The following is a 27881-nucleotide window of genomic DNA, read 5'->3' as shown; positions in this document are numbered from 1 at the left end:
GGCAAATAACACTGTGCGGTAATCCAGAAGGGAAGCCCCCCTGGACACGGATGGAAAAAAGAGGAAAGTAGCCGGATTGCGGTGGATCCTTTAGAGCAGCGGCCAGGAAGGCAGGCACAAAGCAAGATGGCGTCGGAAGGAGGCAGTTTAATATGGGGCCCTGACCAACAAGAGTTCCTGCGGCGTTGCGTAGATGAACTCAAAAAGGAGATGAAGAAGGAGATATTACAAGTGATTGAGGGGCTAAAGGAGGAGCAAAAGACCCAGGAACAGGAGCTTCGGGTCGTGAAGGCAAAGGCTGCTGAGAATGAGGACGACATACAGGGCCTGGTGGTGAAAACGGAGATCCACGAGGCACAACACAAACGATGTGTGGAAAGGCTGGAGGTGCTGGAGAATAATGCGAGGAGGAAGAACCTAAGGATTCTTGGTCTTCCCAAAGGTGCAGAAGGGGCGGACGTCGGGGCATATGTGAGCACGATGCTGCACTCGTTAATGGGATCGGAGGCCCCGACGGGTCCGCTGGAGGTGGAGGGAGCCTATCGGGTTATGGCGCGAAGACCGAGGGCTGGAGAAATTCCTCGAGCAATAGTGGTGAGATTTCTCCGATATAAGGACAGAGAGATGGTCCTCAGATGGGCAAAGAAAACTCGGAGCAGTAGGTGGGAGAATGCGGTGATCCGCGTATATCAAGATTGGAGTGCGGAGGTGGCGAGAAGGAGGGCAAGCTTTAATCGGGCCAAGGCGGTGTTGCATAAAAGGAAGGTCAAATTCGGAATGCTGCAACCGGCAAGACTGTGGGTCACACATCTAGGGAAACACCACTACTTCGAAACGGCAGATGAGGTGTGGACATTTATTGTCGAGGAGAAGCTGGAGTGAGCGGGCCAGAAAAAGAACGTCTGGGACAAAAGTGGGGGGGGTGAATTTGTGGGATGAAGGGGGGAAAAGGGGGAAGAGAGGACTTCCCAAGTTGTTAAACCTGCGACCCTGTAACTTCTCTCTCTTCCCCATGTCGTGGGGGAGGGGGTGAGGGAGGATGAGGAGCTGAGGGTGCCGGCCATTGGGGGCGGGGCCAAAAGGGAAGCGCGGGCTTTGTTCCCGCGCTATGGTAATCATGGCGGGAACAGGGAAGCAGGAAGGAGGGGGCCTCGCACAGTGTGAGCCGAGGTCACGGGGGGAAGCCGAGGTCGGCCAGAGTTTGCTGACTTCTGGGAGCAACATGGGGGGTGCAATTATGCTAGCTTGGGATCTAGCGGGGCGGGGGGGGGGTTAACTGGGTTGCTGCTGCTGGGGAGAAGGGGGAGCTGGTATGGAAGGGGGGGGTCGGGGCGGGGGGGCGCCGCCTGGGGGGGATACAGCTACGTGGGAACCGGGTGAGGAGCTGGATTGAAAAAGGAAGGAAATGGCTAGTCGTCAAGTGGGGGGGGGGGGGGGGGGGGGGTGGGGGGGTAAAAGAGCCCCCCCAACCCGGTTGATCACGTGGAATGCGAGAGGGCTGAACGGGCCGATTAAGAGGGCACGGGTACTCGCACACCTAAAGAAACTTAAGGCAGATGTGGTTATGCTTCAGGAGACGCATCTGAAGCTGATAGACCAGGTTAGACTTCGCAAAGGATGGGTGGGGCAGGTGTTTCATTCGGGGCTAGATGCAAAAAACAGGGGGGTGGCCATACTAGTGGGGAAGCGGGTAATGTTTGAGGCAAAGACTAGAGTGGCGGATAGTGGGGGCAGATACGTGATGGTGAGTGGCAAACTGCAAGGGGAGGCGGTGGTATTAGTGAACGTGTATGCCCCGAACTGGGATGATGCCAATTTTATGAGGCGTATGTTAGGACGAATCCCGGACCTAGAAGTGGGGAAGTTGGTAATGGGTGGAGACTTTAATACGGTGCTGGACCCAGGGCTGGACAGATCGAGGTCCAGGACCGGAAGGAGGCCGGCTGCAGCTAGGGTGCTTAAGGATTTTATGGAGCAGATGGGAGGAGTAGATCCCTGGAGATTTTGGAGACCTAGGAGTAAGGAGTTTTCGTTTTTCTCCTATGTACACAAAGTATTTTCACGAATAGATTTTTTTGTTTTGGGATGGGCACTGAGCCCAAAGGTGACGGGGACGGAGTACACGGCTATAGCCATCTCGGATCATGCTCCACACTGGGTGGACCTGGAGATAGGGGAAGAAAAACAACAGCTTCCACCCTGGAGAATGGACATGGGATTATTGGCAGATGAGGGGGTGTGTTTAAGGGTGAGGGGGTGTATTGAAAGGTACTTGGAACTTAATGATAATGGGGAGGTACAGGTGGGAGTGGTCTGGGAGGCACTGAAGGCAGTGGTTAGAGGGGAGCTGATATCTATTAGGGCACATAAAGGAAAGCAGGAGGGTAGGGGAAGGGAGCGGTTGTTGAAAGAACTTCTGAGGGTGGACAGACAATACGCGGAGGCACCGGAGGAGGGACTGTACGGGGAAAGGCAAAGGCTACATGTAGAATTTGACTTGTTGACTACGGGTAATGCAGAGGCACAATGGAGGAAGGCACAGGGTGTACAGTACGAATATGGGGAGAAGGCGAATAGGTTGTTGGCCCACCAACTGAGGAAAAGGGGAGCAGCGAGGGAGATAGGGGGGGTGAGAGATGAGGAGGGAGAGATGGAGCGGGGAGCGGAGAGAGTGAATGGAGTGTTCAAGGCATTTTATGAAAGATTATATGAAGCGCAGCCCCTGGACGGGAAGGAGAGAATGATGTGCTTTCTGGATCAGCTGGAATTTCCTAAGGTGGAGGAGCAGGAGAGAGTGGGGATGGGAGCACAGATTGAGACGGAGGAAGTAGTGAAAGGGATTGGGAGCATGCAGGCGGGGAATGCCCCGGGACCAGACGGATTCCCAGTTGAATTCTAAAAGAAATATTTGGACTTGCTGGCCCCGCTACTGATGAGAACCTTTAATGAGGTGAGGGAAAGGGGGCAGCTGCCCCCGACTATGTCAGAGGCAACGATATCGCTCCTCCTAAAGAAGGAAAAAGACCCGCTGCACTGCGTGTCATACAGGCCCATTTCCCTCCTGAATGTGGATGCTAAGATTCTGGCCAAGGTAATGGCAATGAGGATAGAGGATTGTGTCCCGGGGGTGGTCCATGAGGACCAAACTGGGTTTGTGAAGGGGAGACAGCTAAATACAAATATACGGAGGCTGCTAGGGGTAATGATGATGCCCCCACCAGAGGGGGAAGCGGAGATAGTGGTGGCGATGGATGCCGAAAAAGCATTTGATAGAGTGGAGTGGGATTATTTGTGGGAGGTGTTGAGGAGATTTGGCTTTGGGGACGGGTATATCAGGTGGGTACAGTTGCTGTATAGGGCCCCGATGGCGAGCGTGGTCATGAATGGACGGGGGTCTGACTATTTTCGGCTCCATAGAGGGGCGAGGCAGGGTTGTCCTCTGTTCCCGTTATTGTTTGCATTGGCGATTGAACCCCTGGCCATAGCACTGAGGGGTTCCAGGAAGTGGGGGGGAGAAGAACACCGGGTACCTCTGTATGCGGATGATTTGTTGCTATATGTGGCGGACCCGGCGGAGGGAATGCCAGAGATAATGCGGATACTTGGGGAGTTTGGGGATTTTTCAGGGTATAAACTGAACATGGGGAAAAGTGAGTTATTTGTGGTGCATCCGGGGGAGCAGAGCAGAGAGATAGAGGATTTACTGTTGAGGAAGGTAACAAGGAACTTCCGGTACCTGGGGATCCAGATAGCCAAGAATTGGGGTACATTACATAGGCTCAATTTAACACGGTTGGTGGAACAGATGGAGGAGGATTTCAAGAGATGGGACATGGTGTCCCTGTCATTGGCAGGTAGGGTGCAGGCGGTTAAAATGGTGGTCCTCCCGAGATTCCTTTTTGTGTTCCAGTGCCTCCCGGTGGTGATCACGAAGGCTTTTTTCAAAAGAATTGAGAAGAGCATTATGAATTTTGTGTGGGCTGGGAAGACACCGAGAGTGAGGCGGGGATTCTTGCAGCGTAGTAGGGACAGGGGGGGGCTGGCATTACCGAGCCTAAGTGAGTACTACTGGGCCGCCAATGTTTCAATGGTGTGTAAGTGGATGGGAGAAGGGGAGGGAGCGGCGTGGAAGTGATTGGAGAGGGCGTCCTGCAGGGGGACTAGCCTGCAAGCAATGGTGACGGCGCCGTTGCCGTTCTCACCAAAGAAATACACCACAAGCCCGGTGGTGGTGGCTACATTGAAAATTTGCGGGCAGTGGAGACGGCATAGGGGAGGGACGGGAGCTTCGGTGCGGTCCCCGATAAGAAACAATCATAGGTTCGTTCCGGGGAGAATGGATGGGGGATTTGGAGCATGGCAAAGAGCTGGGGTAGTACAACTAAGAGATCTATTTGTAGATGGGACGTTTGCGAGCCTGGGAGCGCTGACGGAGAAATATGGGTTGCCCCAAGGGAATGCATTTCGGTATATGCAATTGAGGGCTTTTGCGAGGCAACAGGTGAGGGAATTCCCACAGCACCCGACGCAGGAAGTTTAGGATAGAGTGATCTCAGAGACATGGGTGGGGGACGGTAAGGTGGCGGACATATACAGGGAGATGAGGGACGAGGGGGAGATCATGGTAGATGAGCTGAAAGGGAAATGGGAAGAAGAACTGGGGGAGGAGATTGAGGAGGGGCTGTGGGCTGATGCCCTATGTAGGGTAAACTCATCGTCCTCGTGTGCCAGGCTAAGCCTGATACAATTTAAGGTGCTACACAGGGCGCATATGACTGGAGCACGGCTTAGTAAATTTTTTGGGGTAGAGGATAGGTGTGCGAGATGCTCGAGAGGCCCAGCGAATCACACCCACATGTTTTGGTCATGCCCGGCACTACAGGGGTTCTGGGTGGGGGTGGCAAAGGTGCTTTCGAAGGTGGTGGGGGTCTGGGTCGAACCAAGCTGGGGGTTGGCTATATTTGGGGTTGCAGAAGAGCCGGGAGTGCAGGAGGCGAGAGAGGCTGACGTGTTGGCCTTTGCGTCCCTTGTAGCCCGGCGCAGGATATTGTTAATGTGGAAGGAAGCCAAACCCCCGGGTGTGGAGACCTGGATAAACAATATGGCAGGGTTTATAAAGTTAGAACGGATTAAGTTCGTGTTAGGGGGTTCGGCTCAGGGGTTCACCAGGCGGTCCAACCGTTCGTCGACTACCTCACAGAAAGGTAGAGGGAATGGAAAAGAAGTAGACAACAGCAGCAACCCAGGGGGGAGGGGGCGGGGGAGGAATCGGACGGACTCTCAGGGCTGTTATTGTATATGTGTAGGTATTTGGTATATGTAATTGTATATTGGATTGTTGGATTGTATTTTTGGAGAGTATTTATTTTGGACAAGGCAGTTGCCATTTAGTTTTGTTTTTTTTGTTTTTGTTTATATATTACTTATTTATTTGTTTAAAACTGGCCACGGTTATTTATATTGCTTTATTGTTGTGTAAAAGAAACACTACGTATTGTTATGTTTGGCCAAAAAACTTGAATAAAATATATTTAAAAAAAAAAAATAAGTCCAGATCAGTCCTGAAAGGTGGAGGAGGTTAACATTTGGAAGTAACGTACTTGATCAAAGTGAAATGAGTGCCCATTTGTGCAGGTCCACCTCCAGGTTGGAATTCTATTAGTATCTTTGGGAGGGAGTTCCAGGATTTTGATCCAGCGACAGTGAAGGAAAGGCCGATATATTTCCAAGTCAGGATGGTGTCCATGCCATGGGGCGGCACGGTGACACAGTGGTTAGCACTGTTGCCTCACAGCTCCAGGGTCCCGGGTTCAATTATGAGGGGCATGGATAGAGTGGATGGGCAGGCTTTCCCAGGGTGGAGGGGTCAGTCATTACGCGGCATAAGTTTAAGTTCCGCGGGGCAAAGTTTAGAGGAGATGTGCGAGGCACGTTTTTTTACACAGAGGGTGAGTGCCTGGAACGCACTGCCAGGGGAGGTTGTGGAAGCAGATACATTAACGGCGTTCAAAAGGCATTTTGACAAATAAACGGATAGGGTGGGTATAGAGGGATACGGCACTAGGAAGTGTTGAGGGTTTTGGCCACGGGTGGTATCATGACCGGTACAGGCTTGGCGGGCCGAAGGGCCTGTTGCTGTGCTCTTTGGGGATAGACTGGGAGGCAAGAGTGCTGGCTGAATGGTTGGGAAGCCTTTCTGCCAACATGGCATTTTGCCAGTTGTAGGTAGCATATGACTGCCTAGAGATTAATTGAGTTACTTAAGTGGCCAATTAAGAGCTTCTTCCCGTCTCCACTGGCATTTTCCCGACTCCAGAGCGTCCGTCCACCACATGGGGAAACCACCATATAAACCTTTCGTACTCTTGCTCGACAAAAATCCTACCAATCTCAGTTTTGAAATATTCAATTGATCTCCTGTTTCAACAGCTTCTTCGGGTTGGGGTTCCTGACTCCCACAAGCCTATGTGTGAAGAAGTGCTTGTTGACATCACCCCTGAACAGCTTCGCTCTAACTTTAAGGTTGTGTTCCATTGATCTGGACTGCCCCACCAGAGCAAATAGAGTTTTCTATCTATCCCATCAAGCTCTTTAATTATCTTATACACCTCAATTATCCCTTTTTTTTATACAAATAATTTTTATTAAGGTTTTCATAAAATATCAATAACAAAATGAAAAAAGGAACCCAACAGGGTTAAGCACGAAACACAGTCCAGAAAAGCAACCCTCCATAGCCCCCTCCCCACTGTACATAAATAATAAATTAACATTGACACCCCGACTTAACACAACAGGTATATACACCCCCTCAGACCCTCCAATGTAAATAACGAAAATAAAGATAAAGTAAAGTAAACCCCCCCCCCAGTTGCTACTGCCATTGACCAATGTCTACCGTTCTGCCAGGAAGTCTAAGAACGGAATTTCACCCCCTCCAACTTAATAAACCCCGCCATATCATTGATCCAGGATTTCACGCTTGGGAGCCTCGCATCCTTCCACTGAAGAAGAATCCTTCGCCGGGCTACCAGGGACGCAAAGGCCAGAATTCCGGCCTCTTTCGCCTCCTGCACTCCCGGCTGCTCTGCGATCCCAAATATTGCGAACCCCCAGCCCGGTTTTACCCTGGATCCTACCACCCTCAACCCCGTCTTCGCTACGCCCTTCCAAAATTCCTCCAGCGCTGGGCACACCCAGAACATATGGGTGTGATTTGCTGGGCTCCCTGAGCACCTAACACCTGTCCTCACCCCCAAAAAACCGTCTCATCTTTGTCCCGGTCATGTGTGCCTTGTGCAGCACCTTAAACTGTGGCTGAGCCTCGCGCACGATGAGGAAGAGTTCACCATCCCTAGGGCATCTGTCCATGTCCCTTCCTCAATCTCCTCTCACAACTCCTCCTCCCACTTGCCTTTCACCTCCACCACCGAGGCCGCCTCTTCCTCCTGCATCACCTGGTAAGTTTCCGAGATCTTCCCCACTCCAACCCACCCCCCCCCCGAGAGCACCCTGTCCTGTACTGTGTGTCGCAGCAGCCGCGGGAATTCCACCACCTGCCGCCTGGCAAACACCCTTACCTGTAAGTACCTGAAGGTGTTCCCAGGGGGAGCCTGTACTTCTCCTCCAGGTCACCCATGCTCGCGAACTTCGCATCCACAAACAGGTCCCCCAACCTTCGTATCCCTGCCCTGTGCCACCCCGAAAACCCTCCATCTGTTCTCCCTGGGACAGACGGTAGCAGCATGGTAGCATTGTGGATAGCACAATTGCTTCACAGCTCCAGGGTCCCAGGTTCGATTCCGGCTTGGGTCACTGTCTGTGCGGAGTCTGCACATCCTCCCCGTGTGTGTGTGGGTTTCCTCCGGGTGCTCTGGTTTCCTCCCACAGTCCAAAGATGTGCAGGTTAGGTGGATTGGCCAAGATAAGTTGCCCTTAGTGTCCAAAATTGCCCTTTGTGTTGGGTGGGGTTACTGGGTTATGGGGATAGGATGGAGGTGTTGACCTTGGGTAGGGTGCTCTTTCTAAGAGCCGGTGCAGACTCGATGGGCCGAATGGCCTCCTTCTGCACTGTAAATTCTATGATAATCTATGAACCGGTGGTTCCCCCGTATTGGGGTCCACTCCGAGGCCCCAGCTTCCCCCCTGTGCCGCCTCCCATCCCCCAGATTTTGAGGGCAGCCGCTACCATCGGGCTCGTGGTGTACCTCCTTGGAGGGAACGGCAGTGGCGCCGTTGCCAGCGCCCCCAAACTCGTACCCACACAAGATGCCGTCTCCAACCTCTTCCATGCAGCCCCCTCCCCCACTTGCGCACCACCATCGCATTGGCGGCCCAGTAGTACCCACAGAGGTTAGGCAGCGCCAGCCCCCCCTATTTCTACTCCGCTCCAGGAACACCCTTCTCACCCTCGGAGTCCCGCGCGCCCACACAAACCCCATTATACTCCTGTTGACCCGCCTAAAAAAGGCCTTTTGGATAAACACGGGGAGGCACTGGAACAGGAACAAAAACCTTGGGAGCACCGTCATTTTGACTGACTGCACCCTACCTGCCAAGGACAGCGGCAACGCGTCCCACCTCTTGAACTCCCCCTACATTTGCTCCACCAGCCTTGTGAAATTAAGCCTATGCAGGGCCCCCCAGCTCCTGGCCACCTGGACCCTGAAATACCTGAAGCTCCTCTCCGCCCTTTTTAATGGGAGCTCGCCAATCCCCCTCTCCTGGTCCCCTGGGTGAACCACGAACAGCTCGCTCTTCCCCATGTTGAGCTTGTACCCCGAGAAATCCCCAAATTCCCCCAAGGATCCTTATTACCTCCGGCATTCCCCCCACCGGGTCCGCCACATATAACAGCATGTCGTCCGCATAGAGCAACACCCTATGCTCTTCCCCACCCCGCACCAACCCCCTCCAGTTCCTCGACTCCGTCAGTGCCATAGCCAGGGGTTCAATCGCCAGAGCGAAGAGCAGGGGGGACAGGGGACACCCCTGCCTCGTCCCTCGGTGCAACCGAACGTACTCGGACCTCATCCTGTTTGTGGCCACACTTACCAACGGGACCTCATACAACAGCCTAACCCACCTGACAAACCCCTCCCCAAACCTCTTCAGCACCTCCCACAGGTACCCCCACTCTACCCTATCGAAGGCTTTCTCAGCGTCCATCACCACCACTATCTCCGCCTCCCCCTCCCTCGCTGGCATCATAACGTTCAAAAGCCTCCGCACATTCGCGTTCAACTGCCTCCCCTTCACTTTTTTTTTTATTTTTTTTTATTTTTTTTTATAAATGTTTTATTGAAAATTTTTTCCCAAACAACAATTTTTCCCCTCTTACAAAGCAAACGCAACAATAACAATACAGAAATTTTAAACAATACACAAGTAACAAAACCCCTTTATCTTTGACCTAAACTAAACCCCCCCTCCCCCCCCCCCCCCCCCCCCCCCCCTGGGTTGCTGCTGCTGGTCATCTGTCTTCCCTCTAACGTTCCCCTAGGTAGTCGAGAAATGGCTGCCACCGCCTGGTGAACCCTTGAGCCGATCCTCTCAGGGCAAACTTTATCTGCTCCAGTTTAATGAACCCCGCCATATCATTTACCCAGGCCTCCAGTCCGGGGGGTTTCGCCTCCTTCCACATGAGTAGGATCCTGCGCCGGGCTACTAGGGACGCAAAGGCCACAACGTCGGCCTCTTTCGCCTCCTGCACTCCCGGCTCTTCCGCAACTCCAAATAGAGCTAACCCCCAGCCTGGTTTGACCCGGGCCTTCACCACCCGCGAAATCACTCCCGTCACTCCCTTCCAATACCCTTCCAGTGCCGGGCATGCCCAAAACATATGTGCGTGGTTTGCCGGGCTCCCGCCACACCTCCCACATTTGTCCTCCACTCCAAAGAACCTGCTCAATCTTGCTCCCGTTATGTGTGCTCTATGTAGCACCTTAAATTGAATCAGGCTAAGCCTGGCGCATGAGGAAGAGGAATTTACCCTGCTTAGGGCATCAGCCCACATACCCTCCTCTATCTCCTCCCCTAGTTCTTCTTCCCACTTTCCTTTTAGTTCGCCCACCGACTCCTCCCCCTCTTCCCTCATCTCTCGGTAAATCTCTGACACCTTGCCCTCTCCGACCCACACCCCTGAAAGCACCCTGTCCTGTATCCCCTGTGTCGGGAGCAATGGAAATTCCCTCACCTGTTGTCTAGTAAATGCCCTCACCTGCATATATCTCAAGAAATTTCCCCGGGGCAACTTATACTTTTCCTCCAATGCTCCCAAGCTCGCAAAAGTCCCATCTATAAATAAATCTCCCACCCTCCTAATTCCCAACTGGAACCAGTTCTGAAATCCTCCATCCATTCTTCCTGGGGCGAACCTATGGTTGTTCCTGATTGGGGACCCCACCAGGGCTCCCCGCACCCCTCTCTGTCGCCTCCACTGTCCCCAGATATTTAATGTTGCCGCCACCACCGGGTTCGTGGTAAACTTTTTAGGTGAGATCGGTAGCGGCGCCGTCACCAGCGCCTCTAAACTCGTCCCTTTACAGGACTTTCTCTCCAGTCTTTCCCACGCCGCTCCCTCACCCTCCATCATCCATTTACGTATCATTGCCACATTGGCGGCCCAATAGTAATCGCCCAAGTTCGGTAGTGCCAATCCTCCTCTGTCCCTACTACGCTGAAGGAACCCCCTCCTTACTCTCGGAACTTTCCCTGCCCACACGAAGCTCGTGATGCTCCTGTCTATTTTATTAAAAAAGGTCTTAGTGATTAGTATAGGGAGACATTGAAATACAAATAAGAACCTCGGGAGGACCATCATCTTAATTGCTTGCACCCTGCCCGCCAGCGATAGAGGCTGCATGTCCCACCTCTTGAAGTCCTCCTCCATTTGTTCTACCAACCGTGTCAGATTAAGTCTGTGCAAGGTTCCCCAGCTCCTAGCGATCTGAATCCCCAGGTATCGGAAGTTTCTTTCCACTTTCCTTAGAGGCAAGCCTTCTATCTCTCTACTCTGGTCCCCTGGATGTATCACAAATAATTCACTCTTCCCCATGTTTAGCCTATACCCCGAGAAATCCCCGAACCCCCTCAAAATTCGCATAACCTCTATCATTCCCCCCGCTGGGTCCGACACGTATAACAATAGGTCATCCGCATATAACGAGACTCGGTATTCTTCTCCCCCTCTAATCACCCCTCTCCATTTCCTGGAGTCTCTCAACGCCATGGCCAGAGGTTCAATTGCCAACGCGAACAACAATGGAGACAGCGGGCATCCCTGTCTTGTTCCCCTATATAGTCGGAAATACTCCGATCTATGTCGACCTGTAACTACGCTTGCCGTTGGAGCCCCATAAAGAAGTCTAACCCAGCTAATAAACCCGTTCCCAAACCCAAACCTCCTTAACACTTCCCATAAATACTCCCACTCCACCCTATCAAATGCCTTCTCTGCGTCCATTGCCGCCACTATCTCTGCCTCCCCCTCCACTGGGGGCATCATTATCACCCCTAATAGTCGTCGCACGTTAACATTCAGTTGTCTCCCTTTTACGAACCCTGTCTGGTCTTCGTGCACCACCCCCGGGACACAGTCCTCTATCCTCGATGCCAGTACCTTTGCCAACAATTTGGCGTCCACGTTCAACAATGAAATGGGTCTATAGGACCCGCACTGCAACGGATCTTTATCCCTCTTCAAAATTAACGATATCGTCGCCTCCGACATCGTCGGGGGTAGAGTCCCCCCTTTCCTGGCCTCATTGAACGTCCTCACCATCAACGGGGCCAACAAGTCCACATATTTTCTGTAATACTCCACCGGGAACCCGTCTGGTCCTGGGGCCTTCCCTGCTTGCATGCTTCCCAGTCCCTTAATAACCTCGTCCACCCCAATCGGCAATCGGTGCCCCCAGGCCTACCACCCCCCGCTCCTCCACTTTCGGGAACCTCAATTGGTCCAGGAACTGCCGCATCCCCTCCTCTCCCTCTGGGGGTTGAGACCTATACAGTTCCTCATAGAAGGTCTTGAACACCTCATTTATCTTTCCTGCCCTTCGCACCGTGTCTCCCCTTTCGTCTCTAATTCCTCCTATTTCCCTCGCTGCTGCCCTCTTTCGCAATTGATGAGCCAACAGGCGACTCGCCTTTTCCCCATATTCATACCTCCTCCCCTGTGCCTTCCTCCACAGTACCTCCGCCTTTCTGGTGGTCAGAAGGTCAAATTCCGTCTGGAGTCGTCTCCTCTCCCTGTACAATTCCTCCTCCGGGGTCTCTGCAAATTCCCTATCCACCCTTAAAATCTCCCCCAGTAATCTTTCCCTTTCCTTGGCCTCTGTTTTCCTTTTGTGGGCCCCAATGGAGATCAGCTCTCCTCTGACCACCGCTTTTAGTGCTTCCCATACCACTCCCACCGGGACCTCGCCGTCGTCATTGACCTCCAGGTATCTCTCAATACACCCCCGCACTCTTGCACACACTCTCTCATCCGCCATCAGTCCCACATCTAATCGCCAGAGTGTTCTCTGCTCCCTTTCCTCTCCTAATTCCAGGTCCACCCAATGTGGGGCATGATCCGAAACCGCTATGGCTGAGTACTCAGCTTCTTCCACCCTAGAGATCAACGACCTTCCCAAAACAAAAAAATCTATCCGGGAGTACACTTTATGGACATGGGAGAAGAAGGAATACTCCCTAGCCCTAGGTCTAAGAAATCGCCATGGATCCACTCCCCCCATTTGGTCCATAAACCCCTTAAGTACCTTGGCCGCTGCCGGCCTTCTTCCGGTCCTTGAGCTGGATCTATCTAGCCCCGGGTCCAGCACCGTATTAAAGTCCCCTCCTAAAATCAAGTTTCCTACCTCCAGGTCCGGTATACGCCCCAGCATCCGTCTCATAAATCCCGCATCGTCCCAGTTTGGGGCATACACGTTAACCAACACGACCTCCATTCCCTCCAGCCTGCCACTCACCATTACATATCTACCTCCGCTATCTGCTACGCTGTTCTTTGCTTCAAATGCGACCTGTTTCCCCACCAAAATGGCCACCCCTCTATTCTTTGCGTCCAGTCCTGAGTGGAACACCTGTCCCACCCATCCTTTCCTTAGCCTAACTTGGTCCGCCACCTTTAGGTGCGTCTCTTGGAGCATAACCACGTCTGCCCTTAGTCCTTTCAAATGCGCGAGCACTCGGGCCCTTTTTATCGGTCCGTTCAATCCTCTCACGTTCCACGTGATCAGCCTCACTAGGGGGCTACCTGCCCCCCTCCCGTGTCGACTAGCCATTACCTTCTCTAGGCCAGTCCCATATCCCGCCTCCGCGCTCCCGCTCGCTCCCCCAGCGTCGCACACCATCCCCGCCCACCCACTCTTTAGCCATTTCCTTTTGGATTTCCGCAGCAGCAACCCAGTTGTCCCCCCCCCCCTTCTCCCTCCCTCCTCCCCTCCCCGCTAGATCTCTTTCTAGCTTGATTGCTCCCCCCATATTACTTCCGTAAGTCAGCTAACTTCAACTGACCCCGGCTACTCCTGCTCACTCCTCGACCCCCCCCATGTGGGGAACTCCCATCCGCCTTGCGCCTGTCTTCCCGCCTTATTCTTTCTGGTGCGGGAACATCCCTTTACCTGACCCGCCTCTTATGGCGCAGCTCCCTTTCCCCTCCCCCTCCCCTTCCCCATTCTCCAACTATGTCCCGTCTTTCCCCCCTCACCGGCGCCCACATTTCCCCAATGTCTCCCCCCTTCCCTGTTTACTTCTCAATTAACTTCCACCGTAACATTAACAATAACATTTCCTGCAGCATCAGTCCCTCAGTTCCGATCCAATTTCTCTTCTTTGATGAAGGTCCATGCTTCCTCCGCCGTCTCAAAATAATGGTGTCTCTCCTGATACGTGACCCATAGTCTTGCCGGCTGCAGCATCCCGAACTTCACCTTCCTTTTATGCAACACCTCTTTGGCTCGGTTGAAGCTCGCCCTCCTTCTCGCCACCTCCGCACTCCAATCCTGGTATACCCGTACCACTGCATTCTCCCATCTGCTACTCCGCACCTTTTTAGCCCATCTCAGGACCTCTTCTCTATCCTTAAGGCGGTAAAATCGCACGATTATCGCCCTGGGTGGTTCTCCCGCTTTTGGTCTTCTCGCCGGAATCCGATTTGCCCACTCCACCTCCAAGGGGCCCGTAGGGGCCTCAGCACCCATCAGTGAGCTCAGCATCGTACTTGCGTACGCTCCACAGTCCACTCCTTCCACACCCTCAGGGAGACCCAGTATCCGAAGGTTCTTCCTTCGCGCTCCATTTTCTAGGGCTTCGATCCTTTCAGTACACTTTTTATGAAGTGTCTCGTGCGTCTGTGTCTTAACCGCCAGGCCCAGGATCTCGTCCTCAATATCTGTCACCTTCTGCTCCACCACACGGAGCTCTGTCTCCTGGGTCTTTAATGTCTCCTTGAGCCCCTCAATTGCCTGTAGCAACGGGGTCAGCACCTCCCTCTTCAGCAGCTCCACGCACCGTCTCACAATTTCATGCTCAGGCCCCCATGTCGCCTGCGCTTTCTCCGCCGCCATCTTGTACTTCTCTCTTTCTGACCCTTTGGTCGACGATTCCTCGCGCTGCAGCCGCCGCCGCCGGTTTTTTCCTCCTTCGTTTGGGGGGGACTCCCTTCTCACACGCCCCACACCGGGTTGCGTCGTCGAAAAATTCCCCGTTGGGGCTCTTAAAAGAGCCCGAAGGTCCGTCGGAGCTGGAGCCGCCGAAGCGTGCGGCTAGCTAGGCATCACCGCAACCGGAAGTCCCTTCAGTGGCCTTGATGAGGTCTTTTCACAGTTGTTCCCTCTGCTGCTAGAATTCACCTTTGATACAGGCCCTCAGGTCAGCTTGCAGCTTTAAGCTTGCCCTTCCCCCGCCTGCATGCTGGAAGAGGCCCTGTTTATCCTGTAGTTGCAGCCAAATCTTTCACTGTTTCTGCGTGTGTCTGGCAACCAAGAGACATACCCTTCCTGGGGGACACTGTCGGGGGAATATTGCCGCCTTCTTCCCACACCGGGAAATGTCGAACAAATGCCGTGGGGGCCCTGTAAAAGAGCCCAAAAGTCCGTTCCAAGCAGGAGCTGCCGAATGTGCGACCTAGCTCTGCATAGCCGCACCCGGAAGTCCTGCCTCCCCTTCACGAACCCCGTCTGGTCTTCGTGGATGATCTGCGGCACACAATCCTCAATCCTCGTGGCTAAGACCTTCGCCAGCACCTTGGCATCTACATTTCGCAACGAAATCGGCCTGTAAGACCCACACTGCAGGGGATCCTTATCCCGCTTCAGGATCAAGGAGATCAGTGCCCGGGACATCGTCGGGGGGAAAGGCCCCCCATCCCTTGCCTCATTGAAGGTTCTAACTAGCAACGGGCCCAACAGGTCCATATACACCTCAATTATCCCTTAATTGTGTTTCCAAACCTAGCCCATGCAACCTATCCTATTATTTACCTCTCAGCCCCTGCATTATCGGAAGGAAGATCTGCCGTGTGATGTCCCATATGTGACAGAACAACAGATTTTTGATATCGCAAATGTGCAGTTGAGGGACATATTGCAACAATATATGCTGGTTATCATTTAATCAATGCTGATATGACACAGTTAATATTTCAGTGTCAGTGTTGTCTAACATCAGCTGCATGTAGTTTAAGCTGGTGGAAAAAAATGGATTACAGCTGAATAAAACAAATATAAGCTCCGAAGTAGAACAAAGCAAAATAAGACTAACATCAAAACAACAATGAAATTTGAGCTTTGTTTTTGTAATTCATTTAACTCACTTTACTATCTTCAAAATTCAATGAAGTTGTGTTAACTGGAAGGCCATGTATGATTCCATGCTTGGCGCTATAATTTTATTGTCATATTTAAATCGTATATTTTTTAAACAGGTATCAGAGGGGAAATTAATGTTACGGTGAAAGTAGATCTCTTCAATGATTTGAACCGCTTTAGACAATCTTCATGTGGAGTCAAGTTCTTCTGCAGTAAGTTTTGTCCTAAGTCGTGAGTGATTTTAAAATTCTCAATACATATTATGCAGTTCACAAATTCAGTTTAATCAAACATGCATGGTCTGGCGGTACGTTTTTAAAAAACGTTTCTGTGGAGCATTTGATCATGCAAAGGTGATAGATATCTCTGCTGGTGAATAACACACTTCTCTACTCTCTGCACCCATTTTCAGCATTGTGCGATTTCATATTAGGTAGCAAAGCCACATGGGAGGTGGTCAAGATCCGTCTATCTCTCAACTTTGGAGTTTACTCTGTATTCCTGGATGTTTTCAATTTTCACACCGGCACTGTTGCTGAAGGTATTCACTGCCAAGCTGTCAAACCATCAAGCTTTTCTCAATAGACAGGTAGCCACGAAAGTTGAGTTTGAGTTGGACAAAATGTATTTTCTGTAGGACCTCACAAAACCAGCAGAGAAAGGAAACTTTTGTAGAATCACAATGGTTACAATGTCTGGATTCAATTCACAGGCAGCAACGTTAATTTTTCAAATTACAATATCACTGCTGTCTGCCTGTTTAAATTGCTTTAACCATTTTGCTTTTTTGCAGAGTAAGCTTTGAGGTATATTTTTTCTCCACAGCTACTTCCATTCCTAAGTGCTATAAAGCCGTGACAATCCATGGGTTTGTTGAAGAATTGGTCGTAAATGAAGATCCAGAGTATCAGTGGATTGATAGGATACGCACACCAAGGGCTTCAAATGAAGCCAGACAGAGGTTAATATCACTAATGTCAGGTAAAAAAAATCTTATATTTTGACTCTTATTTGTTAATATAGGTGTATTTTAAATAGGCTTCAATCGTACAACCTCGTTGTGTTCGCCTCGGTGATGCGACGAGGCCGGTAAATCTTGCAAGAGGCCTCTCGCGAGATTTGCGATGCTCAGACATCTTGCGAGACAAAAGGAAAGAAACAAGAACACAACAATCAGAAATTATGTTTCCAATGCCACCTGGGCACTGATCCCCAGTATGCTGACAGTGCCACCCTGGCACTGCCATGGTGTCCAGGTGGCATAGCCACTCTGGCAGGGGCCTGGGGTGTCCTGCCCTTGTGAGGGGGGCTCAGTGACCCCCTAATCGGTAAATCGGGGAGATCAGGGTGACAGTCAATGCAGGAGATGAAACTAAGTGTCGCCTTGCTGAGGCATGGTGTCCCTTTTAATAGCGGGGTTGTTTGCGCCAAGGAACACCTTAGCAAAATACACCCAAAACAGGACTTTGTTTCTTTTTCGTTAAATAGAGCCCATGAAGTGTAATTGCTCAGAAATTAGTTTGTACTGTGCTGCATACATCATATTCAGAGGTTTTGGGATATGGGGGTGTTTTGTGTTGGTTATAGAAGCTATGATATGTGATTAGTGCAGTTAGAGATGGGAGTAACCAGAAGCTTGAAACATCAGAAATCTGAGCTGGTTTAGCAGTATGTTACAATGCAGTAATATATTGTGAGTCTGATAATTCATCAAATCCAGTGACTGAAACTTGGGGTGTCTATCTCCATCAGGAATACAAGTCATGGAATATCCAATTTGCTAAATTCTCATTGTGCGATGTTTGTAAATTATGATACAGATTTCATAGAATCATAGAATTTACAGTGCAGAAGGAGGCCATTCGGCCCATCGAGTCTGCACCGATCCTTGGAAAGAGCACCCCACTTAAGCCCACACCTCCAACCTATCCCAGTAACCCCACCTAACCTTTTTGGATACTAAGGGCAATTTATCATGGCCAATTCACCTAACCTGCACATTTTTGGACTGTGGGAGGAAACCGGTGAACCCGGAGGAGACACGCAGAGAACATGCAGACTCCACACAGACAGTGACCCAAGCCGAGAATCGAACCTGGGACCCTGGAGCTGTGAAGCAACTGTGCAAACCAGTGTGCTACTGTGCTTGATTTGAATTTTTGATGCCCTTTAAGAAGCTTTCAAATAATTGTAAATATTGGAATTGTACTCCATGTTTCTCATCACAACTGCTGTGTATTTACAGCATTTTGTGTTTTATTTTAATTTGATCTGCCTAGAATTTGAAGTTTATTTTTAATTTGTAAAATTGTCATTCTTAATTTTTGGCTGACTTATTTACATATGTTTACTTAACCATTATTGCCCTGGAGCAAAGTACCATCTGTTCCCTGAGCCTCAAGAGTATAAGCATTTGTCACAGCTTCAATGCTAAAACTACAATTGTTGCTGTTATGTTGGTCACTGTGCCCTGTCTCCACGGATAAACCAGGCGTGTTTCACATTCCAATGACTGGTATTTCTTGTGGCAAAATGTTGATTTACAATATGTATTCCTGTTAAAATAAATCTTCAGCTCGATTATATCACTGCTTTGCAACCCAGGTTTAGTTTTCCTCAAAACATATCTATTAACCGTGATTTGGCAATGATAAATATTGCACCACAGTACTATCTGAAATGTGACGAATTCAGGCACTCCCTGTAATGTGCACGATAATTCATCAAATAATCCAAAGTACTTGAATGAAAAATGTTTTTAACACCATAGGTTTGTATTAAACGTGTGGAACAGGATGACTAATATTGTTGAGAAAGCATATTTGGGTATGGGAAAGTTAGCTCTGCACTTTTGTCAAAATTCCATGTATTTTTTATTTGGGAAATTCAGAACCAAAAATGATTAATTTAGCTCATCCCTGCAGCAAATTGAACCTAAAAAAAATCCTTTGATTTTGGTCATTTTCTCAAGAGTTACTGTATTTTGGCCTATATATTATGGTGCATGGCCACACAGTAAAGTTTGTGTATTTGATATAAATTGCATTAAGTGCCAATAAATATTTGATTTTTACAGGGGAATTGCAGCGAAAAATTGGCCTAAAGGTCCTTGAAATGGGAGGCAATGCTGTGGTGGGCTATCTGCAATGTTTTGACTTAGAAGGTGAATCTGGACTGGTGGTACGTGCTATTGGGACAGCATGTACACTCGATAAATTGAGTAACCCAGCAACATCACTCCTGCCTCCATGTGGTTCCCCATCCAAAGACCTGAAAGAGTAAGTACAAGGCTGCAATTATGTGCAGTTTCTTTCTCTTCATTACTTTCTATTATGTTGCAAGAACAATTCATGTGCCAGTTCTATTTGTGCTTCGAGGATATCTGAACATTGTTGAGTACAAAGGTTTATTGCTAATACAGTAAAGACAGGCTTTCAAATTCATGACGTAGAAAACAAATTTCTGCAGGCTAAACACAGGAGGTCCATTGAAGCATAAATTGACAGCAGAAAAATATAATTCGTGAAATCATTGTGATAATGCTACCATCTTACTCAAGACTTTGAAACTTGTTATGTGCAGTATTTTAAATCTAGAATAATAATTATGAAAACTGAGTGCATGTATTTTACTTTGCTGACTTTCCCATGAGTCCCAAGTTTTGTAAATAAATAGCTGGATTTGGTACGTATGGCATCTTAGACACAATGCATTATTTTAACTGTTACCAGAAATCCAAGAACCTTCATTAAACCTTATATCTACATTTCTAAGCATTTAGTATGTTTCTTGAATTAGGGAAGAACACAGTATAGGGTTGTTGTAGCAATCCAACAAGTGTTTCACGCTACTGTTTAGAACTCAAACCTTGATGAAAATTGGACGTAATCCTGGAGACAACTGATTAATGTACGTGACACAGCAAATCGTTGTAGCATAGGCCTATGGCATTCGCTGGTTTTAATTTTGACCTTGAATTATGTTAAAGTGGTGTTGTTGGTCACAATTTGGAGTAACTAGAATCAGTCTAGTTCTGCAGAATAATCAGATCACTGCTGTATGAGTGTGAAGTACCTTTGCTCTTTTTTTATCCTCTTTCAAATGTATTTGTTTTTTTTCTTCTAGACATTGACCTGTACTAGGGTATGATACCAAGAACACGGTTTGTTCTTCACTTCTTGCTCATTTGTGAGCAAAGACAGAAATTACTGGCAGCCGATTAATGGTGGAGGCATTGCTGCCCATATGCCACAAGGTCTTGCCCAATATCAGCATATGCACGCGCTCACACTTTCTCTGCATGGATCACTTGCCAGTGACCAGGCATGGAGAACATGGCCAATTAGCACCCTCTACCTTTTTCTAGTCCAGTGAGCTGAAGTCAGTTGTCTGAGCACAACTACACCTCATCCTGCTCTTTTTAAAAAATATATATTTTATTCAAATTTTTCGGCCAAACAAAACAATACAAAGGTTTTCCCTTTTTACAACAATAAAACAATATAAATAACAGTGACCGTTTTAACAAGTAAATAAATAATATATAAACTAAATGGCAACTGCCATAACAAAAATAATAACTCTCCAGCCTCATCCTGCTCTTGACTGACAGCCATACACTTGGCAGGTAACCATCGAGATTATCCACACTGACTTTCGCTTCCCTACCCAGGCTCTTGAGGTAAATCATTACAAGTGGGGATTTTTCAAGTCAGCACAGACCAAAGGTTGAACTGGGATCTTTCTGCTTTAAATTTAAAAAAAAAGCTGTAAACAAGTACTGTAAGTCCCCCAAAATTCCAAATTTCCTGCTCACGATTGTGACCAGTTTGTCTCCTGTAATAAACAGCCACAATCATTAGAATGAATATCAACCCCACTCTTGGAATTGTAGACCAGGTCATGTATCATTTCATTCTGCACCTTGTATGAGTTTGGTTGGTACAACACTATGTGATACTATCTTTGTTGGTATTTTAACATTAAATGGATTTTTATTTTGTTCCAGTTAGTATGTTTCTCTCTAGTTTCTGCAGTATACACTGTATTCTGTCTTTTTTTAAGCATTTGTAAACTTGTGTACAATTCTTTGAAATTTTACAACTATATTGGAGCATGGACGTTAAGATTTTCTTGTTCCAAGGTATGATATGTTTTATTTTTAAAAGAGCAGTCTGGCAGTGCTGAATGTTTTGAAAATTTTAGAAGTAAACCAGGTTTGAAGAGATGTTGGATGAAGCGTGGGTGATTTATGGAGGGGGGCGGAGAGGAGAATAATTTTTCAATCGTTGAATATCTATTTTCAAACCGGAATTGCCATCTCCTTAAGGTTGACACTTTTATACCTTTAAGAAATGACTCCCCTTCGGGTTCTCTGGTTTTGGACACTGCTGTGCAACAGCCTGTTGGGGAACAGGTTCTACTGTTCATTACTCCCTACAATTGTCAACAAAGTTAGTTGTATTGTCACTGGAGCAAGTTCAAGTGCCATGTTTTAGATTTGATTTGTTTGTAAGTCTTTCATTTTCTGGTGATGGGAAAGGCAAGTCCTTCTGAATTCCTGATGTCGAATCGCTGATATTTTGCGATGTACTTCACTATCTCAATCTGATATAACTCAGGCTGTCTCAGTCTTATGCTTATGCCTGTCGCCCTGTGCTGGAATTTGCTTTGGAAATGTGCAAAAAGCATCACAAATACCCTCTCTGGTGGCAGACCCACAACCTTTGTTGTTTGAAACCTTTTAATTTAGCAAGTGGGCATTACCAAATCAGTGCTTGGAAGGTCAACCATTAAAATACCCCATTTACTTTTGTGCCGTTCACAAATCATTCTTTGACAAACCTACCAAAGTGCATTGAACTTTTGGAAGTTCAGTGAGCAAAGCTAGCCTTGTGAATAAAAGAGAGGAGAACAAGAACATTTATGAATGAGAGAGATACACTTAGGTTTGAATAAAGGATTAGAATCATAGAATCCTTGGCGCCGTGAGGCAGCAATGCCAAGCACTGCGCCACCGTGCTGCCCATTGTTTAACTCCGAAATTGCCTGCTACATCTTTGATCCCATTTCTGGACCCATTTTCCGAATACCTCCCTTCAACTTACCATTCTGACAGGAATCCAGGTTTCCTGCTCTCCAGAACTATTCGAGTGGTGCCAATAGCCTGAAGGAAGGAGTTACCTGAACATAGGTTGGCTGTGTTTGTATTAATGTGGCATACAACTTCTGTCCAGCTTGGTAGCTCATTTGAAACTATACAGTGGTGTGATTTCCCATGATCTGGGCAGTTCCACTTTGGTATCTGCAGAGCACAAAGTTGTAATCCCCACACTGATTGAAAATTGCCAGAATGCAGATGGTTTTTCATGCCAGTTGTGTAACCAAGGTGACTCTGGTGTCGGGGTGTGGTTAAGGCAACCGAGTAGGCAACAAGTATTTTGAATGTATGTTTCAAAGTTAGGAAAGTACTTGAGGAAGAAAGAGATGTTAAACGGATGAGATGAGATGAAGTTAGGCGGAAGGAGGAGAAGCACAGACATGGAGCAGTAGGCCCGAATGGCATATTTCTGTGATGTTAATTGAATGTAATGTGTTTCCCTTTGAGCTTTACTTCTCTGTGCAAGGGAGATTACCACTGCCTTTGTTAATGTCCCTGCTCCTTGATATGGGGTGATGACCATTCCAATTTTATGTAGAGGTTGAATAGCATTCAAACAGTATGGGAAGACATGTTATCTAGTTTTTGCAAGCATTGTAGATAAATCTCATTCTAAATTCTTACCTTTAAACCTTTGAACATTGTTTAATTTGAGGCAATAATGGACCTGCATTTGAGTAGTGCTGACTATGCATGGGTGCATCAAATTGTATGCACAAATCTCATATACACAAATTGCATTTATGTATAAAGTGTGCATGAGGATATGACTTGCACACTAAGTTTTATGATATTCTGCTATTGCCTATTGCTAAATTTAAAAATCGCAAATATGTCAACAGCTAAACTTCAGGAATCAAATTCTTCATTCATGCGGACTGTTTCATGATTTTGAAGCATTTCTTCGGTTTGAATTTGTGCATAATCGTTCCCTGCATCCAGTTTTTAAAAAAATCATGAGACTTGGTAGGTATGAATAATGTTTTTCTTTAAACTGGAAGAAGCAGCCAACTCATATTATGCTTTTTGCTACAGTGTTCTGCTCTATAATTGTTCTCAAGGGATTAATGCTTGCTGGAGATTTATGCACTGCTTTTTCCTTAAACGGCACTTTAGTTTGGTGTAGAAGAGTCTAAAGGGAACCTGAAAAGCTACTGTTATGAAATGAACTCTATTAGCAGTGGTGCTTGTATCAGGAGACACATAAATTGATCTCTGTGCCAGCATTCAAATCTAATTTCTATCATCTGGTTAAATTTGCAACTCTTAAGATGAAGAATAAAACATTTGAAATTAGTTTACAGCTATTAGAGAACAATGTTCATCTTGTGCAGTTTGAATCCAAGCTCCCAGAGATGTCTTGATATACAGTGCACTAGTTGCCGACACCTGAACCTTTTAATAAGATGCATTGTTTATACATCTTCATGAAATAGAAGTTCCATATGTAGTATCCACTATGTAAATCATTAAAAGGAAAGCCATGTGCATTTATGCAGCACCTTTTATGATCTTAGAATGGTACATGACATAGTGTATGATGCTTGGTTGACAACTTTAAATAATACCAGACTAAAGCATCCTTTAAAGCATTGCTAATTTGACTTCAGACCTCGAATCTAAATACCTTTTGAAATATTGCCTATTATAACATTTCCATACTTGACAAGTGAAGTCATTGTTGAACTAATAAGTGGAAAAGATTGTATAAATATTAATTTGGAAACAAACCCAAGGGAAGGAAGTAAAGGAAAAGCTAAAAGAAATAATTAAACCAAGCGAGAGAATTAAGAATATGCGAGTAAAATATTCGAGCAGAAGGACAGGTTAAGTGTGTAGCCCAGATAAGCATTCTTTATATGAATACATAAAGAGTATAAAAACAATTGAATTAATTGCAGGTTCCAATTTAAAATTAACGGTTTGACATAGAAGTTATTACTGAACCACAGCTGCAAAATCATCAGGGCTAAGAATTAGATATACCAGGTTATAATGTCTATGGGAAAGGTACTGCACAGAAAATGGGAATAGTGGAGGGAAATGGAATAATTTCAGTGATAAGAGGAAATGATGAAGCAGACATTGGAAACTTTATGGCTAGAATTAAGAAAAATAAAATGATTAAAGAGTCGTGGTAATTGTGTCTCGTCCCTGTGGTAGTATCTGCTAAGTGGTAGAATGCATGATTGCAGAGATCAGACAACTGTAGAAAAGGCAGTGTTGTTTTATTGTGATAAATTGTTAAATTGTGAGAAGCAGACTAGCACTTGCCAGAAAGGTAATGAATTTATTGTGTGTTTGGGATGGGGAGGGGGGTGGGGTCTGTGTTACATTTAATAATGAACCTGTTTTAATGAACAGCTGAATCAGTGTGTGCAGATTTATCCAACAACTATCATAATATGATTGCATTTAATGTAGTGTTTAAATGGGATAAATGTGAAACAACTACTAAGATTGTAGATTTGGAAGGCTGACTTCAATGTGTTGAGACAGATACTGTTCATAGTCAACTGAGTGAGTCTGCAAATGGAAAACATTGCAGAAGATGAATGAGAGGTGTTTGAAAAAGAATATGTGGTACAGAGTTTATAACCCAACAAGGCCAGAGCACTTCTGATCAAAAATTAAAAAAACACAGCCATTGGTAACCAAAAACAAGACAACCTAAAACTAAAAGAAAGTACAATCATATAAATAAAAACAGAGATTCTGGCAAATGGGAGAGATACAAAAAACGGGAGAGACACAAAGAACAGCAAAGAGTGACAGAGATACAGCTACAAAAGGTAGTGCGAAAGCGATATCAAAGTGAGCACAATTTTTTAAAACAATTTTATTGGGAATGTTAAGAGTACAGCTGATGCTAAACACCAGAACATTCCAAATCCTTGAAGGGAAACTTGAAACACCTCAACTGCATTTTTGCAATTTGGTATGTGAGGAAAGATGTGAAAACTAGAGGATGTCCCAGATGCCTTTGTGACGATTTTAAACAAAAATATTTGTTGACCAATCAAGTACACAACAAGAAAGTTAAATAGAAACACACTTAACAAACTCAATGGCTATGCACAGTATCCCTAAATTTACCCAGTTCCAAACCCCTTTTATTTTCCTAACTTCAGAGCCAACCCTCCCCAAACATCATCCTATAGGGTTTTAAAAACGATCGGCAAAATCAGTAATTGTTACCACACCAGGCACTTAGATTTTTGAGGGTTGCTTGTAACATAGGGCAGAAAAACTGGGTGTTCAAACAGCGTTTTCTACAGGCACAGCGTGCTGGGAATTCACACAGTTTTTCCTGTTGCGGGCTGAGCTCTCAAAATAACTAACTTACAAAGGCTGAATTTGCTCCTGAAATGCAGTTTTCCATTTTCATCTTCCCTTATCTGGACTAACCGCCCCAGAAGTCATACTTAATTACCTTCATTTTGTGAGTCCATCTTTTAGAATGTAATTGTGAAGTTCACACCTCATCTCCTTTGAACCTCTAACATTTTACTCAAACCCTGGCATTCTATTCCCCATTGTTACCAACTTGGAGTAAGCACCTGTTTACCGTGTTGTTGGGTTCATCAACTTATCAAAAGCACTTGTTCGATTAGCCAAACTGTCTCTACCACTTAAATTTTAAAATGATTTTTAAGAAAACATACAACCAGCAGGACACATTGCCAATTACTGGATTTCTTTGATTTTTCATATCACGATTTCCTAACGGAGAAAGGAAGGTGATCAGCAATGTGAGCTCTTTAAAACTGATATCGATGATGTTGTCATTGGAAATGATGCACATGTTGAATAATTATTTTGTGTTACTGTTTAATTGAGATAGAGGATAGCATACTGGACATCACAAGGAAACTATAATTGCATAATGGAAAGGAATTGCCAAAATTAATGTAAGAAAAAGAATAGTATGGAAGAAAATAATGGCCTTAAAGAATAACAAATTCTCAGGGATAGATACTTTCCATCCCACAACTTTGAACAAAGTAAGTGACTACATTGAAGGTGCCTGCAAAGTTCTCTCACTTTGGGAACCATTCCTATCGATTGCAAAATTGCACATGCCACTCCACTACTTTAGAAAGGTGAGACAGGCAAAATAGGCAGTGATAGACCAGTTAGCTTGATATATGCTGTCAGGAAATTATTTGAGTCTATAATTAAAGATGGGGTGACTATACACCATGAACATTTTCAGCTGATCAGAGAGAGCTACTATGGCTTTGTAAAAAAACAGGCGATGCCCGATGAACTTTTTTTATTAAAGGGGCAATTTAGTGTGGCCAGTCCACCTACCCTGCACATCTTTGAGATGTGGGGGTGAGACCCACACAGACACTGGGAGAATGTGCAAACACCACACGGACGTTGACCTGGGGCCAAGATCGAAACTGGGTCCTCGACGCTGAGAGGCAGCAGTGCTAATCACTGCGTCATCGTGCCACCCTATGCCCAATGAACCGGGTAGAATTTTTCGAAGAGGTGACTGAAATAGTGGACAGTTTATATCTGCTGACATTTCTATGGACTTCCAGGAGGCAGTTGATAAATTTCCTCAAAGGGAACTGTTAACTAACATTGAAGCTCATGGAATTGACCTGGGTAGGAAATGACCTGCGTGTTAGGAGACAGGGTAGGTATAATAGGCTGGAATTCTGTTTGGCACAGTGTGACTAGTAGTGTCATGTTAGATCTGTGTTCGGGCCTCAATTATTTACCTTGCTGATGATTTAAATAAGGGGACAGAAAACCTCATATCCAAGTTTACCGAAGATGGGCGGTATTGTAAAGCAGTATAGTTGGAAGCATAAAATGACGCTCGATCAATTTTTAATTTTTAATCTGAGATTTATGAATTGTTGTTCTCTAGAACAATCGGATATAGGGCAATGGCGGGTATATGGAGCTGAGGTTCAGAGCGACCCTGATCTCATTCAATGGCTGAACAGGTTCTGTTCAGAGGAGCTTAATGGCTTACTCCTGTTTGCATTTTGGTGCACCAATGGCAGGCTGCATTATCTACAAATCATTAATCTCTGTAGCAAAGACTACGTGGTCAGAAGGAGACATCAATTGAAGGGACAATATTTGCTCAATACTAGATAGAAACATTCTGTACAATAGTCAGCTTTAGCCATTCTTGTGCATCTGTTCTGGAAATGCAGTGGTGCAAAAGATGCTCTTCTCCCTGTCTGCCAGAGAATACTTTGTGGATGTGTTGAAAAAGCGGAATTTACCACAATTGGCAGGTTAATTTTTTATTTTTATTTTTTGAAAAATTGCAGTTAAGAAATGTTGTAGGAGTGGTGAGCACTGCTGCCTCACGGTGCTGAGGTCCCAGATTCGATCCCAGCCCCGGGTCACTGTCCATGTGGAGTGTGCGCATTCTCCCCGTGTTTGCGTGGGTCTCACTCCCACAACCCAAAAAGATGTGCAGGCTAGGTGGATTGACCGTGCTAAATTGCCCCTTAAATGGAAAAATTAAATAATTGGATACTCTACTTATTAAAAAAAAAGTTGTTGGCCAAATCATAACTTTAGGGATGCTATCATCTCTCAATTCCATAGCCAGGCGATCAGTTTTGTTGGGAGTGTTGTGTTACTTGCCTGCATCCATTAACTTAATTCAGTTGATTTGGGACTACCTATTGTCTTGGCCGAGAATGACAGCTAATTTGGTCAACACTTTTCTGAAACATAACAGTCATGTTTGGGGTTGCTTGCCTGATGCTTTGAGGCTGAGTTAGAATTTGGACTTTAGTGTCAGTTAAGTAAATTAATGTAATTCCGCAAAATGTTAATTGAAATGCTCGGGTGAAAAAATGTTTTCAAAAAATTAATTGGGAAGAGGCAAATATGTTTTAAGATTATGACAGATTAACTTGATA

The 27881-nt window shown here is 46.6% G+C and overlaps 1 protein-coding gene across 18 annotated transcripts in view; it reads left to right on the top strand.

Moving 5' to 3' along the window:
* Positions 1-27881, top strand: part of c2cd5 (C2 calcium dependent domain containing 5) — a 145805-nt gene that overhangs the window by 20512 nt on the left and 97412 nt on the right. For all 18 annotated transcript variants that reach the window (XR_011934097.1, XM_072471800.1, XM_072471789.1 and 15 more), the window contains exons 5-7: positions 15932-16027; positions 16641-16796; positions 18892-19093. Coding sequence is in view for 17 of the 18 variants with exons in the window: in XM_072471800.1 (XP_072327901.1) it covers positions 15932-16027; positions 16641-16796; positions 18892-19093 (454 nt within the window). In the remaining variant the exon portion in view is untranslated. The remainder of the gene's footprint in view (positions 1-15931; positions 16028-16640; positions 16797-18891; positions 19094-27881) is intronic.

The sequence above is a fragment of the Scyliorhinus torazame genome, chromosome 13 (genome assembly GCF_047496885.1).
Source record: "Scyliorhinus torazame isolate Kashiwa2021f chromosome 13, sScyTor2.1, whole genome shotgun sequence".
In the NCBI taxonomy this organism is placed as follows: domain Eukaryota; kingdom Metazoa; phylum Chordata; class Chondrichthyes; order Carcharhiniformes; family Scyliorhinidae; genus Scyliorhinus; species Scyliorhinus torazame.
This window is presented reverse-complemented; position numbering and strand designations above follow the sequence as displayed.